The 20,750-nt window shown below is 42.3% G+C and overlaps 2 protein-coding genes across 4 annotated transcripts in view; both read left to right on the forward strand.

Moving 5' to 3' along the window:
* The first annotated feature begins 950 nt into the window (after positions 1-950).
* Positions 951-4,019, forward strand: pex10 (peroxisomal biogenesis factor 10). Of its 2 annotated transcripts, none has more exons than XM_048242183.1 (7): positions 951-1,121; positions 1,223-1,393; positions 1,477-1,557; positions 2,138-2,538; positions 2,815-2,987; positions 3,254-3,389; positions 3,623-4,019. In XM_048242183.1, exons 2-7 carry the CDS (start codon positions 1,282-1,284, stop codon positions 3,689-3,691), a joined length of 972 nt encoding a protein of 323 aa, XP_048098140.1. In that variant the 5' UTR covers positions 951-1,121; positions 1,223-1,281; the 3' UTR covers positions 3,692-4,019. The 2 variants fall into 2 exon arrangements, with proteins under 2 accessions (XP_048098140.1, XP_048098139.1); XM_048242182.1 differs by having other exon boundaries at positions 1,247-1,393.
* Positions 4,020-4,042: 23 nt separating this feature from the next.
* The window catches only part of LOC125293930, a 30,415-nt gene continuing 13,707 nt past the window's right edge, over positions 4,043-20,750 (forward strand). The window contains exons 1-8 of one of the 2 annotated variants that reach the window (XM_048242181.1): positions 4,043-4,207; positions 4,852-5,613; positions 5,934-6,686; positions 6,828-6,883; positions 8,984-9,200; positions 14,992-15,182; positions 18,189-18,443; positions 19,804-19,995. In XM_048242181.1, coding sequence (XP_048098138.1) covers positions 4,957-5,613; positions 5,934-6,686; positions 6,828-6,883; positions 8,984-9,200; positions 14,992-15,182; positions 18,189-18,443; positions 19,804-19,995 — 2,321 coding nt within the window. In that variant the 5' untranslated portion in view covers positions 4,043-4,207; positions 4,852-4,956. Of the gene's footprint in view, positions 4,208-4,251; positions 4,697-4,851; positions 5,614-5,933; positions 6,687-6,827; positions 6,884-8,983; positions 9,201-14,991; positions 15,183-18,188; positions 18,444-19,803; positions 19,996-20,750 lie in introns of those variants that run through there. The other variant, XM_048242179.1, reaches the window with a different exon arrangement.

Here is a 20,750-nt window from a genome sequence, read left to right on the forward strand (position 1 = left end):
CTGCTTGACTTCAGTGAGTAAATAAGCTTCTGTAGGTTTCTCATCAAACATGTGCCTGGCCTCCTATCCTGCATAGGAAGATCTGGCAGAAGCTCAAATATGCCTGAAGCCATTCCCTGAAAGAGTGGCAAGAAAGGGATTTTTATTCAATGGACATAAAAGGACTCTGCTGTCCTGATGCACAAACAAAGAAACTGGTTCTGCAACCTCCAAAACTGCACTTAGAATCAAATCACAAATAGGCTCAGTATCCTCCCTGAAATGGAAATTCGACAGAAAGATTGCAAGAAAAACTTCTCGATTACAGTTCTGAATAATATGGCTTTGATAATAATGTTTCTGATATATGCACGTTTATTACGATACAATTCAATGTTTAGTACGATACAAATTCTTTGTACATCCCTGGGTAACTCATTTAAGGATAGGAGGACATATACAGTACATATGTAAGACATATAGCAAAAGGACATATAGTACATACATGTAAGACATATAGCAAAAGGACATAGTACATACATGTAAGACATTATCAAAAGGCTAAAGTCTAGTTTTATTCCCCCCTCCTCCTTTCATGCCCCCTCTCGCCCACTCTGGTCCTCTGATGAGTGTGTGCTGTGTCGACCATCCATCAGCACTAAGTTTGTATATGGTTGTTGTTAGTTTTGTGATTTGCCATTGTTATTATTATGTCAAAATTATTTAGTTTATTACTATTTTTAGCATGTTTATGTAGGCTATATGACTACTTTGAATGGGTTTATTATTTTTTCTAATGCTCATTGTTATTGTTGTGTGTGTCTCTTTGGACAAATGCATCTGCCAAGAACCGCAACCAAAACCATAAGCGGTTGTTCAGACCTCCGCTCTGCAGGGGTCGCTGCAGATATTTGTCGCGGTGATCTGCCTGTTCCAGTGATTGCAATGCCCATCTTACCCGTGTTGTCGATTTACAGCATACTTCCTCGTTCGGATCTTGCAGTTGAAAATCTTCCAAAGCTGTGTTTGTTGATGTGCAATATATCGTTAAAACCTCAATAAAATAGGCAACAGTTCATGTTTGCCTTTAGAGAAGCTAATTGCACGATGTGTCGTTGTCTACACACCTGAGGAAACATCAGGTAAATGCCATTCTCTTTGGTAGAGTGATAATGAATGTCAATCATATAAGTTGGTGACTTATGAAATGTTACTTTAACATTTGCTCCCCCCATCTGAAAAGCTGTGCGTTGAAAACTCTCTTTAGGCGGTGAACTGTTGAGTGTGCTTTCCGTGTGTAAGATGCCACTAGTTCCTGCAAATCAACCGCAGTTGATTCGATCCAGTCAAAAGGATGAATACTATCAGACATGCCTGAAGAATAATGCCAATGAAGTTTTCCAGGCTTTCACTGGTAAGCAATCATGCAGTCACGACTAGTTGTTTTCCCATTTGTTTTTTTTATGTGCATTTGTCTGATCCTTATGTTTGTAATAGGATCCAGGCAATGGCTGAAATGGAGGAAGGAGGTCGAGTTGCTTTCAGATTTGGCCTACTACAGTTTGACAACATTCTCAGGTAAAACTGAGAAAGCAAATGTTTAAATTGTTATCAAAAAATGGCTAAATGTATTAAATAATTACTGAATGCATTATGCTTTTTGACACTGAACACTTGGATATTGTGTATACTTTTTCTATGCTGCTAGAGTCGATTTCGAATTCTAGGTTTGTGTATAAATCTATGTTAATTAAAGTAACACCAAAGCACTTTTCCTCTGTCGCACACACGCTATTTGCTTATCCAACACTGACTTTGGAAATAACTATGTCCACAGACAAGGTAGAGTATATTGCATGATTTTATGAAAGTATGATATTTTGCGACATCAGAAGGAAGTCAAATTTGTAGTTTCTTATGTCTCATTCCATCGAACTACAGATCCGCTACCTGATCTGGCAAACTTGCATAGTGCGGTTATAGCCGATACGATAGAGGGTCGCAAAGCGAATGCAGAAGTGCCGTTCACCCTTGTTACGAGTTGATGAACCACTTTGATGAACCACTTTCGATTTTGGAAACATTATTTTAAGGTACAAAAAACTCTTTGGTGTTGCTTTAAAGGCAGATTCTGACTCTGATATGTGGTTGTATTCAGGGTACCAGACTCTGGGCGAGGAGTATGTGAACATCGTGCAAGTGGACCCCACCAAGCGTCGTGTGCCGTCGCTGACACGCCGCGGCGCGTTCGTCCTCTTCCACACCTTTGCTCCGTACCTGCTGGATAAGCTGCTGGTGTGTCTGGAGAACGAGCTGCAGGCTGAGGACCGTCCCGGTCCTCACAGGGACTCTCCGTCGCGCTGGAACCCCATGTTCTACATCAAAGCCTGGGTACAGCAGGCCGTGGGTGCCCTGACGGAGAACCAGAGGAAGAACTTGGTGCCAGTGCTTTATGCCTGTCAGCAAGGCATCACTATTGTGCACCGCATCCATGTGGCTTTTTTCTACATCTACAGCTCCTACTACCACATCAGCAAGAGAGCAACGCGTGTGGGCTATGTAAGTTTGGTCAGGGCAGAGGTTCTTAAGCCTAGGACTGTCAGCCACACAGACAACAATTATAAGGTTTACACTGGCAAATGACTAATGACAAATTCTTTGTAGGCCTATTTCTTTCATTCCATTTAAAAATTATTTAAAAGGCATTGTGAGATAAGTAGGCTTACCTCTAACTGTGTGTGTCTACATACTGTATGCATGTAATTACACGTGTGTGTGTTTGTTCGTTTGTTCATTTGTGTGTGTGTGTGTGTGTGCGTATGTGTCTCTCCTCAGCTGCGGGTCCTAAGCGGTGCAGGTGATGAGAAGGCGATCCGTAACAGCTACAGGCTGCTGGGCGCTGTCTCCCTGCTGCAGTTGGCCATCACTCTGGTCCTGCAGGTCAACAGCCTCCGGCAGAGACAGAGGGCCAGACAGGAGTGGAAACAGCACAGAAACCTGCCCTGCAGGTGGGTCACCTGCAGTGTGTGTGTGTGTGTGTGTGTGTGTGTGTGTGTGTGTGTGTGTTTGTGCCTTATCTTGGAACGTGTGTGTGTGTGTGTGTGTGTGTAAGAGACAGAGAGTAAGAGAGGTAGACGGTAACACGATTATTGCACATACATGCTTTGCATTTTATTTTTTTTAATTTCACTTAGAAATGCATGTTCAGTGCATATACTGGTGCATAAAACAGCATACCTGTGTGTGTGTGTGTGTGTGCGCGTGTGTGTCTTAGCTCCCAGGCTGCCCCTTCTCCATCCTCGCGAACATCTCGCTGTATCTTGTGTCTGGAGGACAGGAGGCACGCCACGGCCACCCCCTGTGGACACCTCTTCTGCTGGGAGTGCATCACAGAGTGGTGCAGCAACAAGGTCTGTCTGCACCCCAAACCAACCACAGCCATAGAGATATTACATTATGTTATGAACATGCACCTGAGCATTACCATTATGTTATTATTTGTTTATGCTTTATGCAATTTTGGAAAATATGGAAAACGGTGTAGTCCACTTCTGAAAGTGGTAGAAGCTGACCTTGTCTGTTGTGTTTTGTCCAAATATCCTTGATTACTAGCTTTAACCCTCTCTGTTCTGTCCCTTTGCAGAGTGAGTGTCCTTTGTGCCGGGAGAAATTCCAGCCACATCGGCTGGTCTACCTGCGTGGCTACAAATGAACTGAAGGCCCAGAGAACTGACCCTGACTGACAGACAGACTGTCTCGCTGTCCGTGCCCACTGGACTACCTTGTCGGGGGAAACGACCAGTGGAAGGGTCATGAAATATTCAGAACGGTCAAAGATGTGAAGCGAATTGGAGCCACAGAGAGATGGGACTTTAAAGGGTCATGGTGGACAGTGCATTGTTCCCCCGGTCTAAAGATTCCTTGTTGTGCAGTGTGCATATATTTTGATTATTGTAATAACATATTCAATGCTGGATTGTATCAGTCCCTTTAACTCATTGTTAATTATGTTAATTAATAAAATGCAAACTGTACATTAATGTGTGTCAGTCCTATCAGACAATAAAAAATGCGCCAGGGGTTTTATCAGAGAATAATATCAGTAGACTAGACTCACTCACTGCAGTTAGACCTATGTTTATAACACTGTCTAATCTAGCCTTCCCAAGTTAAAAGCGCAGTAGTAGGCTATATAGTGCTTTGAAAAAGTTTGGACAAGCCAACAACGGTTGGTGGTTTAAGAGTCACTACTCTTAGTAGGCTATTCCGATTTATAATGTAACAGCTATTCCGTTTATATTGTGAAACTGGCCATTTTAAAAACCGTTAATGTTAGCTAAATTGCTAAAGCGAACGTAGCATTCTAGGGTTGTAAGATAGAACTAGATAGAACTCAACGTGTAAATTAGCTTCTAGTTGAATAAGATATGGGGTATTTTAGTAATTCCCTATTTTTTCCCTATATCAACAAGACAACAGAATATACTGTGCTGGACTAATAGTTGGCAAGAGAGATAGGCGACAAAGAAACTTCACTGGGGCATTGTATCCTCATAAATCTTGTAGTGCTAGCTCACCACCACCACACTAATCTCCTCGGGGGCGGCTTAACGCTACGGCAGCAGGCTGTGTGCCCCAGGCGAAGTCAGCTCAGTAGGCTACGGTGCTCTCCGGGCATGTGTTATGTTTATAGGCTATGTTCACACCAGTTCTTTGGGTAAGTGAGTGGCATCTTTCCTTAGTTTGCGATACGTCCGTCTGAAATGTTGCAAACAGGGTATGACCAAGTGTGACTTGAGTTCAATGTTCTGTTGTGTTACTGTGGACTACTTTGAGAGGCAACTCATGTCGAAATGTTTTTTGTGTGCACAGGGAGTAGCCTACTGAAACGCTTGCTGTGATGTGAAACTTTCAAAAATGTTTCTATGGGGATACAAGAAACTATTAAAAGGCTTACAAAGCCTTCACTGAAGTCAAATGGCTGGGCGCAATTACTATGGGAGACATGGTTGGACTCAAAGTGAATCTGGGCACAAGAAGTCCAGATTGCTGCTGCAGTGTAACCTGCCCCAGTGTGAGGAGAATGTTGATGAAGTCCTGGATCTTCTGTCAGCCTGCAGTGATGATCAGAGACCTCACCTAGGGGCAGCCCGTGGCAATGCACCTGTCCGATCTACCTTTCTAGTGGAGCCCATACTCCGACAGCAGCCTTTGAATAGTGTCACTATGCCAGGTAATGACAGTTGTCTGTGCAGCTGGAAGAAAGGCAGCTCAAGTATGACAGATCAGAGAAACAGAATGTGGGCGAAAAAAATCACATATAGTGGTAGTAGCATCCCAATTACTAGCAGCACATCTCATGTTTGTACAACCAGACATGACAGCCTGCCACATAGGAAACGCTGGGAGAAGTCAGAAGGTGATCTTGCCAGAGTGGCTCCCTTTGCTTCTCTGGAGTCTCAAAGGGTTGGAGAGAGGGCATTCTGTTTTGGCAGGGATCAGGCAGACGGTAGGGGGGCAAAGTTTGAGAGTCAGAGACACCCAAAACAGAGGGAGAGCCTCTCCACGTTTGAGGATCTTCTGGACTCGTCCTGGGCGTCGGCTGCCTTGCACAGGACGATGCTGGACCTGGAGGTAAATAACATCTCTTCAATTTGTCAGTGTTTACATATGTGATTGGATCAGGGAAATCCTTGATTTCTGCTCCGTTTCAACCCTCTCTGGTGAAATTTTACCAGCATCCTGTATACCGTCCCCCATTAACATCCTGGATACCATTCTCGCAAAACCCTGGATGTTGCTAGGATGGCTAGGATCAGAATCATTAATTTGTGAAATTTCACCATGTGAAGGGTTTTTCCCAGATCTCATCACATATCTGCCTCAGGAAGGCCTGAGACTAAATGTACACATTCCCTTCTTTTCCCATAACACACATTTGGTCTTTTTCACAGAACAATGAACAAGAGAGCAGCTCCTCCTTACTCCAGCAGTCACCACTTAGGTATTCTCATCGTAGCTCAAAGCCTCAGCTGATTTTTCAGGAGGTTGATTATCTTTCACAGCCAAATTTAAGCCTGTTTTCTGTTGAAAATGCTAAGTCGTCGTCACAAAGCTCAGGGATAATGAGGAGTCAGACCCAAGACAGAATTGTGAAATCGGCCTTTGGTCCCAGGCTGTCGCCTCAGGAGGTGCTGTGCCTGCAAGAGGCTCTGTCACAGTCCAGTCACAGGCCGATCGTGTCCATGCCTGAGAGAGACGTAGAGCCATCCCATCTTCCCTCCCGCGACACAGAATGGTGTGAGGACTGTGGACTAGCCGTGGCCGAGCCTGTGGCAGCAGGAAAGGCGTTAGTGCCAAATTATCTGTCATGGAGAGAGAAACTCGAAATGAAGGACAATTTGGACCAAGCAAATCTCAAAATGAAGGAAAGCTGGAAGTCCACTCAGGGAACATTGGAGCGAAACCATGGAGATAAGATCTTGCATTCCTTCAACGGCCAGTTGCAGCTGGGCATCAGGGGGCCATTAAAAGAAGCCATTCCCTCTGACGGATGGCGTCTCTCCTCAAAGCAGAAGCACTTACTGGAGAAAACGCATTCAGTCACAGGACAAAGCAGTAAAGTCAACCCTGAACACCTCTCTAGTCAGGGGCTGAAAGACATGTTGAAAGCACTGCGGTCGTCCACACATCTTCAGTCCTGTCGGGTAGGTTGACCTCTGACCCCTGAGCTCTCGTGTGGGGTTAGGCACAGGGGTGGCTTTTGTATGGGTGTGTAATGTGAGCTCAGCCGATGGCGCTGGCCCCTTAGTTTAACACACAACTGTGTTCTGTTTTGTTCTGAGCAGCTTCCTGGCAGCAGAGAGATTTACGACCCAGCCCAGGAGGTTGGGACAGACGAGAGGTACGGCAAACCACAGAGCGCGGATCGGGCCACAGCACTAAAAAAACACCTGGAACTCTCTCTCTCTCTCATACTCACTCACTCTCTCACTTTAACACACACACACACCCACACTGCAGGGCTTGAGCTGACGAGGTCTCAAATGTGCTGTATTTATTGGAATTGGAACTGAATTCATGGCCAGTCTCTAGGGGTAATCACAAAATAACAGAACTTTATAGCATTCTGTAGGGGAGTGCTGGATTTAATTTAATGACTGTCGGGTAAGCCAGGGTCCATAATCTATTCACCAGGGGAAAGCCATTGACAGACATGTCAAATGTACAGATTAGCCTTTGTTTTAATTAATGTAATCCAATTCGCATTTAAAAACTAACCTTTAACCCAGGGGTCTCAAACTCAAATGAGCTGGGGGCCACTTCTGCCAACGTCATCTGAAATACAAAACTGCAAACAGAAAGTGCAAGTCTTTTTATCTATTTTTAGACACCTGTGCTATAAAATAATGATAAAATAAATATAAATACAAATTATGAAAAAAAACCATAAAAACAGGTATGTGTGTTTCACACCAAATAAAAATATTTTCCTCTCATAACTTATTTAAACCTGGCAATCAAAATGTCAAAAGGCCATGGCTTGAAAGTGGTCAGAGATAAAGTCATACTGTAAATGTAAAAATCTTTGAGTATAAACACAAGTTTATGAAGGGGGTAAATTTACCCATCTAATTTGCCACTGGATGGTAAGCACCTCAAATTATGCACCTTTCAGTAAATACTGGATGTTGAACTATTTGAGCAGGTTTACTTTCTTTTTGTCATATTACCCAAATAACAAATTAACAGGAAAACAGTAGGCCTAAGATGTAACAATAGTAAACTATTACTAGTCTGTTCCACAAAGCGTTATTATAGGTCTACAATAAAGTAGCCTGGTCAAATCAGTTTCTATCGCGGGTGACTTTGTAGTTCTTCAGAGCTGTCTGTACCACGTCCATTACGGACACTATCATCACGATTACCACTGCCACCTCGAGCTATTTTGGGCAAAGAGTCGAAATGGTATGCTTAGTGGACACCGTCGTACGCAAAGACGCCCCTCCATTTACAGACGCACCGTGACTATCACTGTCAATAGACGATCGATCATAATATAATCTCCAAAAGGCAGATATTCTCCTTCAGAATCAGAATAGGTGAATAGCATAGCCTACCCAAGACTTCATCACACATGAACGTTTTTTCAACATTTGGTGTAGGCCTATTTCTGCTTCAATTTGTGCAAAACAAATGCACGTCTTCATGTTTCTCGCGTGTAGGCTAATACACTGTATTTCCTGAAAACTGTGTGCAGTGATTTTGGGCTTGAATCTAGCTCTGGATGTCTAGCAACTAGTGGAGGATTGGATCAATCGTCTATTTTAATCAGTGTCGTTGTTTGTCTCAATTAGAAATACCCTCAAGGGCCGAATTACATTATTATTTTGAAATAGGCCGGGAGTTTGAGACCCCTGCTTTAACCCTTTGGGGAAAAAAGTGGTTAGATTTGTGGACGTTCACTTGTGCTCGTGTTTCAGGGGGTAATAGTAATGGTTTGGTTGTGGTAATAATGAGCTGAAATCCCAGGTAGTGTTTTATGTTGTTGTTGTTGTTGTTGTTTTATGTTGTTGCATAAAACGGCGTAGTCTATTGCAGCTGCTGCTGCCTAGCCTAAAGTTGTTTTTCATCATACTCCTAAACAGAAGCCCCATTCACATAAACAGCGACGACTAGCGACAAGAAACCATGTAATTCAGTGATGACAGGCGAAATAACCACTGGCTACTGGCTACGTGAAGCTTCGTATATACTTTATGTGAATGCGGCTTAAGTGTTGTGCCTCCTAAACAAAGAGCCCTATGTTTTATTCATTCTTTAGAGAATGAGTCCATAAGAATCTTTTATTAGGAGGTTTGCCACTTACTCTGAGTTGCGGTATTTCACCAAGGCACATACTTGAATACCCCCCCAGGTGCTGTACAAAATGTTGTTTTGATATTACTTCTGTTGTTGTTGTTGTTGTTTGTGTTGTCTTTATCTTTAGCATTGCTCTATGCAGGTTCCAGGCTCTGTACAGGTTTCGCCTGCTGCAGCAGTGTTTCCGACGCTGGGCTCACTTGTGCAGGTGTCTGGCCGTCGCCCGGCAGTGCCACCGGAGGAGGGTGCTCTCATCTGTCCTCCATGCCCTGGGTCAGGCCGTGGAGAAGCGCCACGCACAGACACACACACTTCAGCATTGGCAAAAAGCTTGGACGCTCGCTCAAGCATTCCAGCATGTGAGTAACACACAGTGTGTGTGTGTGTGTGTGTGTGTGTGTGTGTGTGTGTGTGTGTGTGTGTGTGTGTGTGTGTGTGTTTGTGTGCATGCATTTGTCTCTAGATTTCGAGTTTCAGCAGGGGTTATACTACGAAGTGATCGTGGTATCTCTCATTTCAAATTGGCTTTCATGTGTATCTGTTTGTTTTTATTTTTGCTTTGGTCTCCTCTCCTCATTCTTCAGACTAATAAAAGGAGCCTGGAGCCGTGGGATACCTGTGCCTCTGTGTGCCTGTGTGAAACTCCCCTCTCGCTCTCATTCTCTCCCAGCAGTAGGGGAGTTAGTTTATGTCCCCGGGCAAGCACTAAATCTCACCTGTCGTCGTTTGTCTGAGTTAACTCACTGCACAAGCACCTAATTATATGAGGAGCTCTCCCCCCCTCTCTACTTCTCCACACACACACACACACACACACACACACACACACACACACACACACACAAACACACACACACACACTTCCATCACCAATACCACCATCTCATAAATGCAATTATCATCCATCTTAACTGTGAGGTAGTATGTTCAGTATGTTAGGAATGCAACTCGTGTAACAAATCCCAGAATCGGAGCCAGAATCATAGTCGGAATCAGCTGCGATCGGTGATGTGGTAACTCATTCCAGACAAGTCGTAGCTTATGTTGTGTGGGTGTTCTTTTGGGCCCCCGTGTTCTGTAATGAAATGGTTCATTCTTTCCGTTATACACGCAGGGAATTCTTTTGTCGGCTGAAGGCTCAGGTGTCAAAAGTAACAAATGCCTGTTTTGAAGGGGTGTGACTTTACTATAGTGTCTATAGCCATATATGTTTGCAATATTTGCAATGGAATCATAAGAAAAACTGGTTGGCTTTAACAATAATGCCAATTTTGATGCCTCTATTGATTATTGCTAATTTATTAGTATTAAAACTGTATTTGTTGTTGTTTATATTAATTAGTGTTTTAATATTCTTGCCATGCCAAGCCAAGAAATGTGTTCGCCCGTTTTGCTTTGGGGCTCAATAGTAGCCTAATCAAATGTTATATTTGTGCTCAGAGTGCTTCATTTTTTGGGTTTGGACTACTTATTAAAGGCGCTCTAAGCGATGCTGGGTAATGTCACTTCTGTTGACGTTCAAACAAAACAGAAAGCTAGCTCGCTACTTCCTCCCCCTCCCTCCCGTGCAATTGAAACTCTCCTAAACGCGCATCTCGTCGGTGATTTGCTGGAACAATTTCTTATGTTTTTTATGGGCAAGGTTTGCCCAAGTTGTTTTGTGGCTGTTTTAGGAACCAGCCAGCGGATGGTGAGGGGATGTTTGCTGTAAGTGACAAAACATGTTTTAGCCTAAAAAACGTATGACATCGCTTAGAGCACCTTTAAGGTTGGTTACCGGTATGTGTGTTATTAGTCAATTACCCCAATGTGGTTTAAGCATACCCACCTTAACTCTTTTCCTAGTGAGCTCTCTTCTACTGTTTGCTGACTCATGGCCATGGGGATTGCCTGCTTGCATGCTGATTGTGTGAAGATGATTGCTTGAATACACAGTGCTAGCATACTCTTGCATGCATCATGATTACTTCCAAATACTGTGCTTGCTGCATACTCTTGCATGCATTAGGATTACTTGCTGTGCTTGCTGCATACTCTTGCATGCATTAGGATTACTTGCATATACTGTGCTTGCTGCATACTCTTGCATGCATCATGATTACTTGCATGCACAATGATTGTGTGGCACGGGGGATGAGGGGATGCTGCTTATCGTGGATGTGACAGACATTTGGCCATTAACCAGCTTGGCACTTTTGTCCAAAGTTTAGAGTCGTGTTCTGCAGAAACTGTAGTAAACTTAAAAAAAATGCTGATGCTGAAATGAAAGTCTGGAAAATGTTTCCCAGTTACAGTGTCTCTTGGAGTTTTACGAAGACTTGGAAGGTATACCTCATTAAAGTTTCAAATCATCTCTTTACAGTTCCCCCTAAGAAAAGCCTTCCAACGTTTAGGCTACTTTAAGAGGCCGAATCCATTTTAGTGGAATCAATTATTATCATTCATGCATGACTCATGACTCATATTGGATGATTCATATTGGAATATGGGGTATGACTCATATTGGAGTGCTCGGGATCATTATGAGAACAAACATCAACAACAATACTGTACAAGTCAAATTAAAAAGGTCCCCAAAACGATGGTAGCTGTAGGCTAGATATTCATAGATTTATAATCACAAAGGGCCAATTAATCCATACTGACAAATGTATTAATTTTATACAGATAATATATATTTTATAATATACTGTATATAAACATAATATAAATAATATATTTTTATCTGAAAACAGTTTTACTGTATAGTTTAGAGTGGTCCAGACCAACCTAATGAAAGTATCTCTTAGAGAAGTGATTTCTGTAGCTAAAGACTCACCTTGGAAACACCTCAAAACCATATCCAAATATATACTGTATATCTCTTAGAGAAGTGATTTCTATAGCTAAAGACTCACCTGGGAAACACCTCAAAACCATAATCCAAATATATACTGTATATCTCTTAGAGAAGTGATTTCTATAGCTAAAGACTCACCTGGGAAACACCTCAAAACCATAATCCAAATATATACTGTATATCTCTTAGAGAAGTGATTTCTATAGCTAAAGACTCACCTGGGAAACACCCATCAAAATATACATATCCAAATATATACTGTATATCTATCTATATACTGTATATCTCTTAGAGAAGTGATTTCTATAGCTAAAGACTCACCTGGGAAACACCTCAAAACCATATCCAAATATATACTGTATATCTCTTAGAGAAGTGATTTCTATAGCTAAAGACTCACCTGGGAAACACCTCAAAACCATATCCAAATATATACTGTATATCTCTTAGAGAAGTGATTTCTATAGCTAAAGACTCACCTGGGAAACACCTCAAAACCATATCCAAATATATACTGTATATCTCTTAGAGAAGTGATTTCTATAGCTAAAGACTCACCTGGGAAACACCTCAAACCATAATCCAAATATATACTGTATATCTCTTAGAGAAGTGATTTCTATAGCTAAAGACTCACCTGGGAAACACCTCAAACCATATCCAAATATATACTGTATATCTCTTTAGAGAAGTGATTTCTATAGCTAAAGACTCACCTGGGAAACACCTCAAAACCATATCCAAATATATACTGTATATCTCTTAGAGAAGTGATTTCTATAGCTAAAGACTCACCTGGGAAACACCTCAAAACCATAATCCAAATATATACTGTATATCTCTTAGAGAAGTGATTTCTATAGCTAAAGACTCACCTGGGAAACACCTCAAAACCATAATCCAAATATATACTGTATATCTCTTAGAGAAGTGATTTCTATAGCTAAAGACTCACCTGGGAAACACCTCAAACCATATCCAAATATATACTGTATATCTCTTAGAGAAGTGATTTCTATAGCTAAAGACTCACCTGGGAAACAAAGACTCACCTAAACACCTCAAAACCATATCCAAATATATACTGTATATCTCTTAGAGAAGTGATTTCTATAGCTAAAGACTCACCTGGGAAACACCTCAAACCATATCCAAATATATAAAGACTCACTGTATATCTCTTATATCTCTTTAGAGAAGTGATTTCTATAGCTAAAGACTCACCTGGGAAACACCTCAAAACCATATCCAAATATATACTGTATATCTCTTAGAGAAGTGATTTCTATAGCTAAAGACTCCACCTGAAACACCTCAAACCATATCCAAATATATACTGTATATCTCTTAGAGAAACTCACCTGGGAAACACCAAACCATATCCAAATATATACTGTATATCTCTTAGAGAAGTGATTTCTATAGCTAAAGACTCACCTGGGAAACACCTCAAACCATATATCCAAATATATACTGTATATCTCTTAGAGAAGTGATTTCAAAAACCATAATCCAAATATATACTGTATATCTCTTAGAGAAGTGATTTCTATAGCTAAAGACTCACCTGGGAAACACCTCAAAACCATAATCCAAATATATACTGTATATCTCTTAGAGAAGTGATTTCTATAGCTAAAGACTCACCTGGGAAACACCTCAAAACCATATCCAAATATATACTGTATATCTCTTAGAGAAGTGATTTCTATAGCTAAAGACTCACCTGGGAAACACCTCAAAACCATATCCAAATATATACTGTATATCTCTTAGAGAAGTGATTTCTATAGCTAAAAGACTCACCTGGGAAACACCTCAAAACCATATCCAAATATATACTGTATATCTCTTAGAGAAGTGATTTCTATAGCTAAAGACTCACCTGGGAAACACCTCAAAACCATATCCAAATTCAAAGCCATAAGTTTCTCTAGGCTGTTTTTGCTCCATTTTTATGTTTTATCTTTTTCATTTTCCTCCTCCAAAAACAACAACAAAAAACAACAGAGAAAGAACAAAGAGAAGGGTTCTAAACAAAAAAACAAACATTATACTGTTATTTAGTTCTCTAACATTTGCAGCCGGAGTAAACACAGTCTTATATCAGTTTTCACATCAGATGTGGTGTGGCAGCTGAATGCTCAACTAGGCTGCCTCAACAGAATTCATGCTTGAGCATGCTTGAAAACAACTTGAACCAATATAAACCAACTCAACTCTTGATTTAGTAGCCTATACTGACTATACTGAACTCAAATTCTTAACTTAAATCAGCCTCAAGTAAATGATGATCTATTTATTCTGCATGTGAATCAATCAAAACAGACCAACATCAGACCTGGAGAACCAGTGTAAAGCTCCTGCAAGGACCGCTGCAGCATATTGGGCTGTAATGGTGAAGGAGAGCACTTCATCCTGTAGCTATCATCATCTGCTGTGACTGAGCCAAATTATGTTTGTGAAAGTCTAAAATGGGCCACCTGCCCCGGGTGTTTAGATTTATTTATTTATGTATACCTGCAGAAGCGTGGGAATAAACTGGTAGTGGCTTCTGTCTCTCTTTTTGGTCTGTCTATAGTGCTGCACCTTCAGCAGTTTGGGCATTTGTCCTGCCATAATTGTCTCAGTGCTGTCAGGCTTGGATATGCCCTGTCAGCAAAGATGAGCAGGTAACGCAGGAAAGAATGACAGGTTCCCTTTGGACCAGGGCCCAGCTATTATTTGGGACAATTTGTCAGCTGTCAACCTACACAGAAAGCTGTTATTTGTATGTGTGTGTGTGTGTGTGTGTGTGTGTGTGTGTGTGTGTGTGTGTGTCTGTGTGTGTGTCTGTGTGTCTGTCTGTGTGTGTGTGTGTGTGTGTAAACTGTGTCTGTTTGTCTGTCTGTCTGTGTGTTGTGGAATTGGAAAACTGTAAACTGTAATTTGCACACCTGTTGCTGGAATTCAACAATTAAGAAAACATGAAACAGAATTTCACAAGTTCTGCTTTGTAGGCAACACTATGTGCTGTATCTGTGTCCATTGCAAAACTTCAAGAAACATCTGATGTTACTTTGAACTATCATCTTTTGTATTGTTCCCTTTGTATAATATAAAGATCCTAGTATATCTCTGTCTTACTTAAAACCTGACAGAGTGCATCATTGGGATCATGTACATATAAATATACCTTTTCGCTGCCATGTCTTCACAGACATCAGTTATAGAGACCAGAGACAGGAAGTAGGTTTCCAAGAAAAGGATGGAGAACCCTGGATGCTTGAGCTCAGTGTTTGCTTTCAGTAACTCTGATGTGTTTTCCACAGTGGAAAGCTTGTGCAGCCGTCAGACAAGGCCAGAGATCTAGCTTGAGCAGAGTGCATGATGGGACTGTGGAGGACCTGAGGAGGAGGCTCACCCAGCCCAGTAGCCCACTGGTGCTCCGTGAGACCTACTGCACCTGGAGGAGACACTCACAGGGCCAGGAGGTCCTCAGGGCAGCGCTCATACACTACCAGTAAGACCTCACAGTGATGTAGTATGCACACTACCAGTAAGACCTCACAGTGAGGTAGTATGCACACTACCAGTAAGACAGTGATGTTGTGGGCAGCCGTGGCCCACTGGTTAGCACTCTGGGCGTGTAGCGGGTTGCCGGTTCGAGCCCCGACCAGTGGGCTGCGGCTGAAGTGCCCTTGAGCAAGGCACCTAACCCCTCACTGCTCCCCGAGCGCCGCCGTTGAAACAGGCAGCTCACTGCGCTGGGATTAGTGTGTGCTTCACCTCACTGTGTGTTCACTGTGTGCTGTTTGTGTTTCACTAATTCACCCATTGGGTTAAATGCAGAGACACCTCACTCAAAAAGTATATGTGTTCACTGAGGTGTGCACACTGTTTGATGTTTCACTAATTCACCCCATTGGGTTAAATGTAGAGACCAAATTTCCCTCACGGGATCAAAAAAGTATATGTTATGTTATACTTATACTTATACACTACCAATAAGTCCTCACAGTGAGGTAGTATGCACACTACCAGTAAGACCTCACAGTGATGTTGTATGCACACTACCAGTAAGATCTCATAGTGAGGTAGTATGCACACTACCAGTAAGACCTCACAGTGAGGTAGTATGCACACTACCAGTAAGACCTCACAGTGATCTTGTATGCACACTACCAGTAAGATCTCACAGTGAGGTAGTATGCACACTACCAGTAACATCTCACAGTGATATACACACTACTTGTAATATCTCACAGTGAGGTAGTATACACTACCAGTAAGATGCTCATATACTTACTGTGATGTTTACACTACCAGTAATAAAAAAGCTTGAATTTCCCCTTGAGGATCAATAAAGTATCTATCTATCTATCTATCTATCTAATATTTTACATTATTTACAAGTATAAGTATAAGTATACTCTTTTTGAGGGAAATTTGGTCTCTGCATTTATCCTAATCCGTGAATTAGTGAAACACACTCAGCGGCGCTCGGGGAGCAGTGAGGGGATAGGTGCCTTGCTCAAGGGCACTTCAGCCGTGCCTACTGGTCGGGGTTCGAACCGGCAACCCTCCGGTTACAAGTCCGAAGCGCTAACCAGTAGGCCACAGCTGCCCCCGATACATTTACAGAGATGTAGTATATACTTTCAGGTAAGATTATCACATACAGTAGTAACAGAGATGTAAGTCAATACTACCAGTGAGATTCTCATATACTTACAGTGATGTATACATTACCAGTAATGTCTTACATACTACCATAGCACATAGCACAATGCCAGGAGTATAATTTGGTAACACTTTACTTGACAGTATCGACATAAGAGTGACATGACACTGTCATGAACACATGGCACTGTCATGACACATGAACCCTAACCCTAATCCTAACCTCTAACCCCCAATCCTAACCCTAAACCTAATCCTAACCCTAATTTATTATGACAAAAACCAAATGTCACTTAATAACAGAAGTGTTATGTCATAAACATTTATGACTTGTTTATGACACATTCAAGACAGTGTCATGTCAGTCTTATGTCGATACGGTCAAGTAAACTGTACCCATATATTTACATTAAACATTTTTACCTTATGTCTTTTCATTCTTTATTCATCTTCATGTGTAAAGCATTCAAGGTGAAACCCTAGCCTGTTCTGTTATGACATAGCATTTGTCATAACATTCTTAGGTGAGAACAGATTCGGGGTAAATAGACTGGTTTCTTGCACTTGATTAAATTGGATACAGCAGAAGCAGTTAAATGCTCCCAATTAAGCCAACCACAGTTTTGCAGAGAGTGTTTGTTTTACCCTGTTGGCAAAATTACTCCATTCTAGCTCTGAGTTCTGAAAGCCACTTTCTCCTGTTCAGACATGCCCATGTGCACAAAGACTATTGTACGCCTTGTTTTGCTCATGTCATAGAAGATGAGAATCTCCTTACGAAACCACACTGCCAGTCACCCGTGTGGAGACATTACCTCATAAACTGTCTTGACTTCCTGTGACTTTCACACCTCACACACAGGCAAACACACACACACACACACACACACACACACACATAATGACACCTATCTTTTGGATTACACACACACACACAGCTCATATAATGACAAACAGGCTTTGGATTATTGGTATGGCACAATGATACATGTACACACACAAACAGGCTCACACACACACACACACAATGATACACACACACACACACACACACACACACACACACACACACACACACACACACACACACACACACACACCTATAATGACACACACACAGCATATAATGACACTTATCATGTCTTCTGTTTAAGATTAAGATTATTGGGCTTTTAAGTCACAGCTCATGTAGTACAATTAGACTCCACACCCCAGGTATGGTACAAGCACAGACACACACACACACACACACACACAACCTCATGTTGGAGCTTGTGGTTTCTATGTGTGTATTGGCAAGCTGTGTGTTGAGACTCCTCCACTCTGGACTACTGTGCTTTAAAGGAGAATTTCCGGCGATTTTTCACATAAATCTCTGTTTCTCAAGGTCAACGAGTACTGTCGATATGGAAAGAGAACTAAAACTATCGGCTCTACCTAGCTTGACTAGCCAACAGCTAGAGCAGCTACAGTGCTACACTCTGGGAGTGTGTGTGTGTGTGTGTGTGTGTGTGTGTGTGTGTGTGTGCTGGTGAGCTTATTGCTCTTACTGTGTGTGTGTGTGTGTGTGTGTGTGTGTGTGTGTGTGTGTGTGTGTGTGTGCTCCCTGGTGAGCTTACTGCTCTTACTGTGTATGTGTGTGTGTGTGTGTGTGTGTGTGTGTGCCAACCATCCCCTCTTTTCTCACACCTCTGTTGTTTTCCCAACACACCCTTGATCCCTCACTGAGTCAGAGGTGAAATTTTCACTTGTTTCATTTGACACACATTGTGTGTGCTTTTATCCTGTCTTTATGTATTTCGGTGTGTGTGTGTGTGTGTGTGTGTGTGTGTGTGTGTGTGTGCAGCCTGGCCCTGCTGTATAGGCACTGGCTGCGGTGGCGGCGTGAGTGTGTGAGGCAGAGACAGTGTGCAGAGCGGGAGGAACAGGCCGGGCGAGTGTGGCACCTCACCCTGCAGAAACACACTTTCGCTTTCTGGACATTAGTCAGCATCAGACACCATCAGGCCCGACAGTGCTGGAGACACCAGCTGCAGAAACGAGCTTTCACTGCCTGGACATCTGCTCACCAAAGACAACAGCAAGCCACAGGCCAGCACAGGTATGGCCACACCAATATTCATTAATTAATTCATTCATTCACTCATTCATTCACCCACTCACTCACTCACTCACTCATTCCCTCATTCATTCACCCACTCATTCATTCATTCATTCATTCATTCATTCATTCATTCATTCACTCACTCATTCACTCACTCGTTCATTCATTTGTTCACTCGTTTATTCATTCACTCACTCACTCATTCACTCACTCACTTATTCACTCACTCGTTCATTCATTTGTTCACTCGTTTATTCATTCACTCACTCACTCATTCACTCACTCACTCATTCACTCACTCACTTATTCACTCACTCGTTCATTCATTTGTTCACTCGTTTATTCATTCACTCATTCATAGCTCTAGGTTTCTTCCTGTTAGGGCATACTCACACAATGGGCACAGTTCACTTGTACCTTGCTGGAGTACAGTTCTCTCCCATTCTTGGTCTGCACTCACACTGCATACTATCAAACTGTACCCAGGCACAGTTGAGCTGCTGTGCTCTAGAATCTTTGCATAAGGGCGTGTTCCATTACCATCATAAGCCCAACCGTACCATGCCAGAGTCCACCACCTCAAGCAGAACCGGACACGGTACGCTTACCCGTTTACGGTACGTAGCGATCACACAGGTCCAACGATCCAGACTTTGGGGGTCAAACGTACTCAGGTACAGTACGGATGGCATAGTGTAATTACGCCCTTAAAAAGATGCTTTGGAAAGCCTTGTGCTTGTTCTGGGAGGCTCAGGTCTTGAGCTCTGTTAAGTGCTTTGATATAGTGTTCATTGTTAATGGTGCTATGTAAATGAATGAAATTCAGTTGAATCACATACACATAGGCCGCACAGGTATATTACTGTAACATATGCATTGTATCCATCTGTTTGTGCTCTCATTCATTCATTCATTCATTCATTCGTTAATTTATTTCTCAACTACCCATTCATTCGTTCATTTATTTCTCAACTACCCATGAGTCGCGTTTGATCATTGTTCCATATATGAAGCCATCCAATTATCATGATGTTGCACTAGTAGCAGATTCATGGGACCACTAATCTGCCTTGCTAGCTTGGAGTTTCTCATTAAACCCTTCCTACACCCACTGAGGCATCCTGTAGGGTTTCTATTGGAACTCAATGAGAACACAGAAGTTGGCACATAATCTAATTGGTTCAGTTAATCAAGCAACTGTTCTTTTCTCTCCACTCATTTACTTGTGTGTGTGTGTGTGTGTGTGTGTTTGTGTGTGTGTGTGTGTGTGTGTGTGTGTGTGTCTGTGTGTGTGTGTGTGTGTCTCTGTGTGTGTCTGTGTGTGTGTGTGTGTGCGCGCGCGTGTTCGTTCTCTCAGGCTGTGTGTGTTGTCCGCTGCATGGCGTGTGTGGTTGGAGCGCTTGGAGAGGCGTAGGAGTGGTCGTCTGACGGAGGCGAAGGAGAGTGCTGAGTTGATCAGGAGGAGTGTCCTCCAACACTGCCTCCTAGTGTGGTGGAGGAGAACTACCACTCGTCACAACAACAGAGAGAGATCACATCTTATAGCCAGGTGAGTCTACACCTGCTTGGCACAATGCAGCTTAGAAATCACGGGGGGCTGTATTTTGCACACTGGCGCATGGCGTAAAACTCGTTTTCCACCCGACGCGAATTTAATTCCTTATTTTGCACGTTTAATTTTTAAACAATGCGCCCAGGGGTGTGGCAATTAACAACTTAGGGAGTGGCTTAGCGCATTGTCTAAAAATCGCTATTGTACACCTGGTCAGAGGTCTATGGCAAGTTGTTTATATGTTATTTTAAGAGCACATTGTCAACAGTCATATTGGCGGGTGCACCTATCATCCATGAACGCACACCAGCGCACGTCCAAGCAAAACATTACAAATTGCACGATTACAATAGGAAACATAATTAGAATAAAGCTATTACGAAATACTGTACAGCTCATGATGAGTAAGTTTTCACTATAATTTGCAAATTGGTAATGACGGTTAAAAGTGATTAGGGGAGAGGCGAGAGACACGTATGGAGCACTGCTGAAGACGCACTGTCATGAGATAGAAGAAACAGGATAAATGCTGTTTTATTCAGTCATTTGAGCAATATTAGGGTAAGAGTTGCTTTTTCCAGCCTATGTTTTCGATGGTAACCCATTGTAAGTCAATAGTGAAAGTAACTGCATATAACTGTATTGTCGTTGACTGACACCATGGTGAAGTTAGTTTCACTTTGCCAATGAGTTCAAATAATAGACGAGTGCAAATGCGTGAAGGTTATGCTAGGTTTTAGTAAAGCATTGTT

This window comes from Alosa alosa, chromosome 4, assembly GCF_017589495.1.
Source record: "Alosa alosa isolate M-15738 ecotype Scorff River chromosome 4, AALO_Geno_1.1, whole genome shotgun sequence".
NCBI classification, from domain to species: domain Eukaryota; kingdom Metazoa; phylum Chordata; class Actinopteri; order Clupeiformes; family Clupeidae; genus Alosa; species Alosa alosa.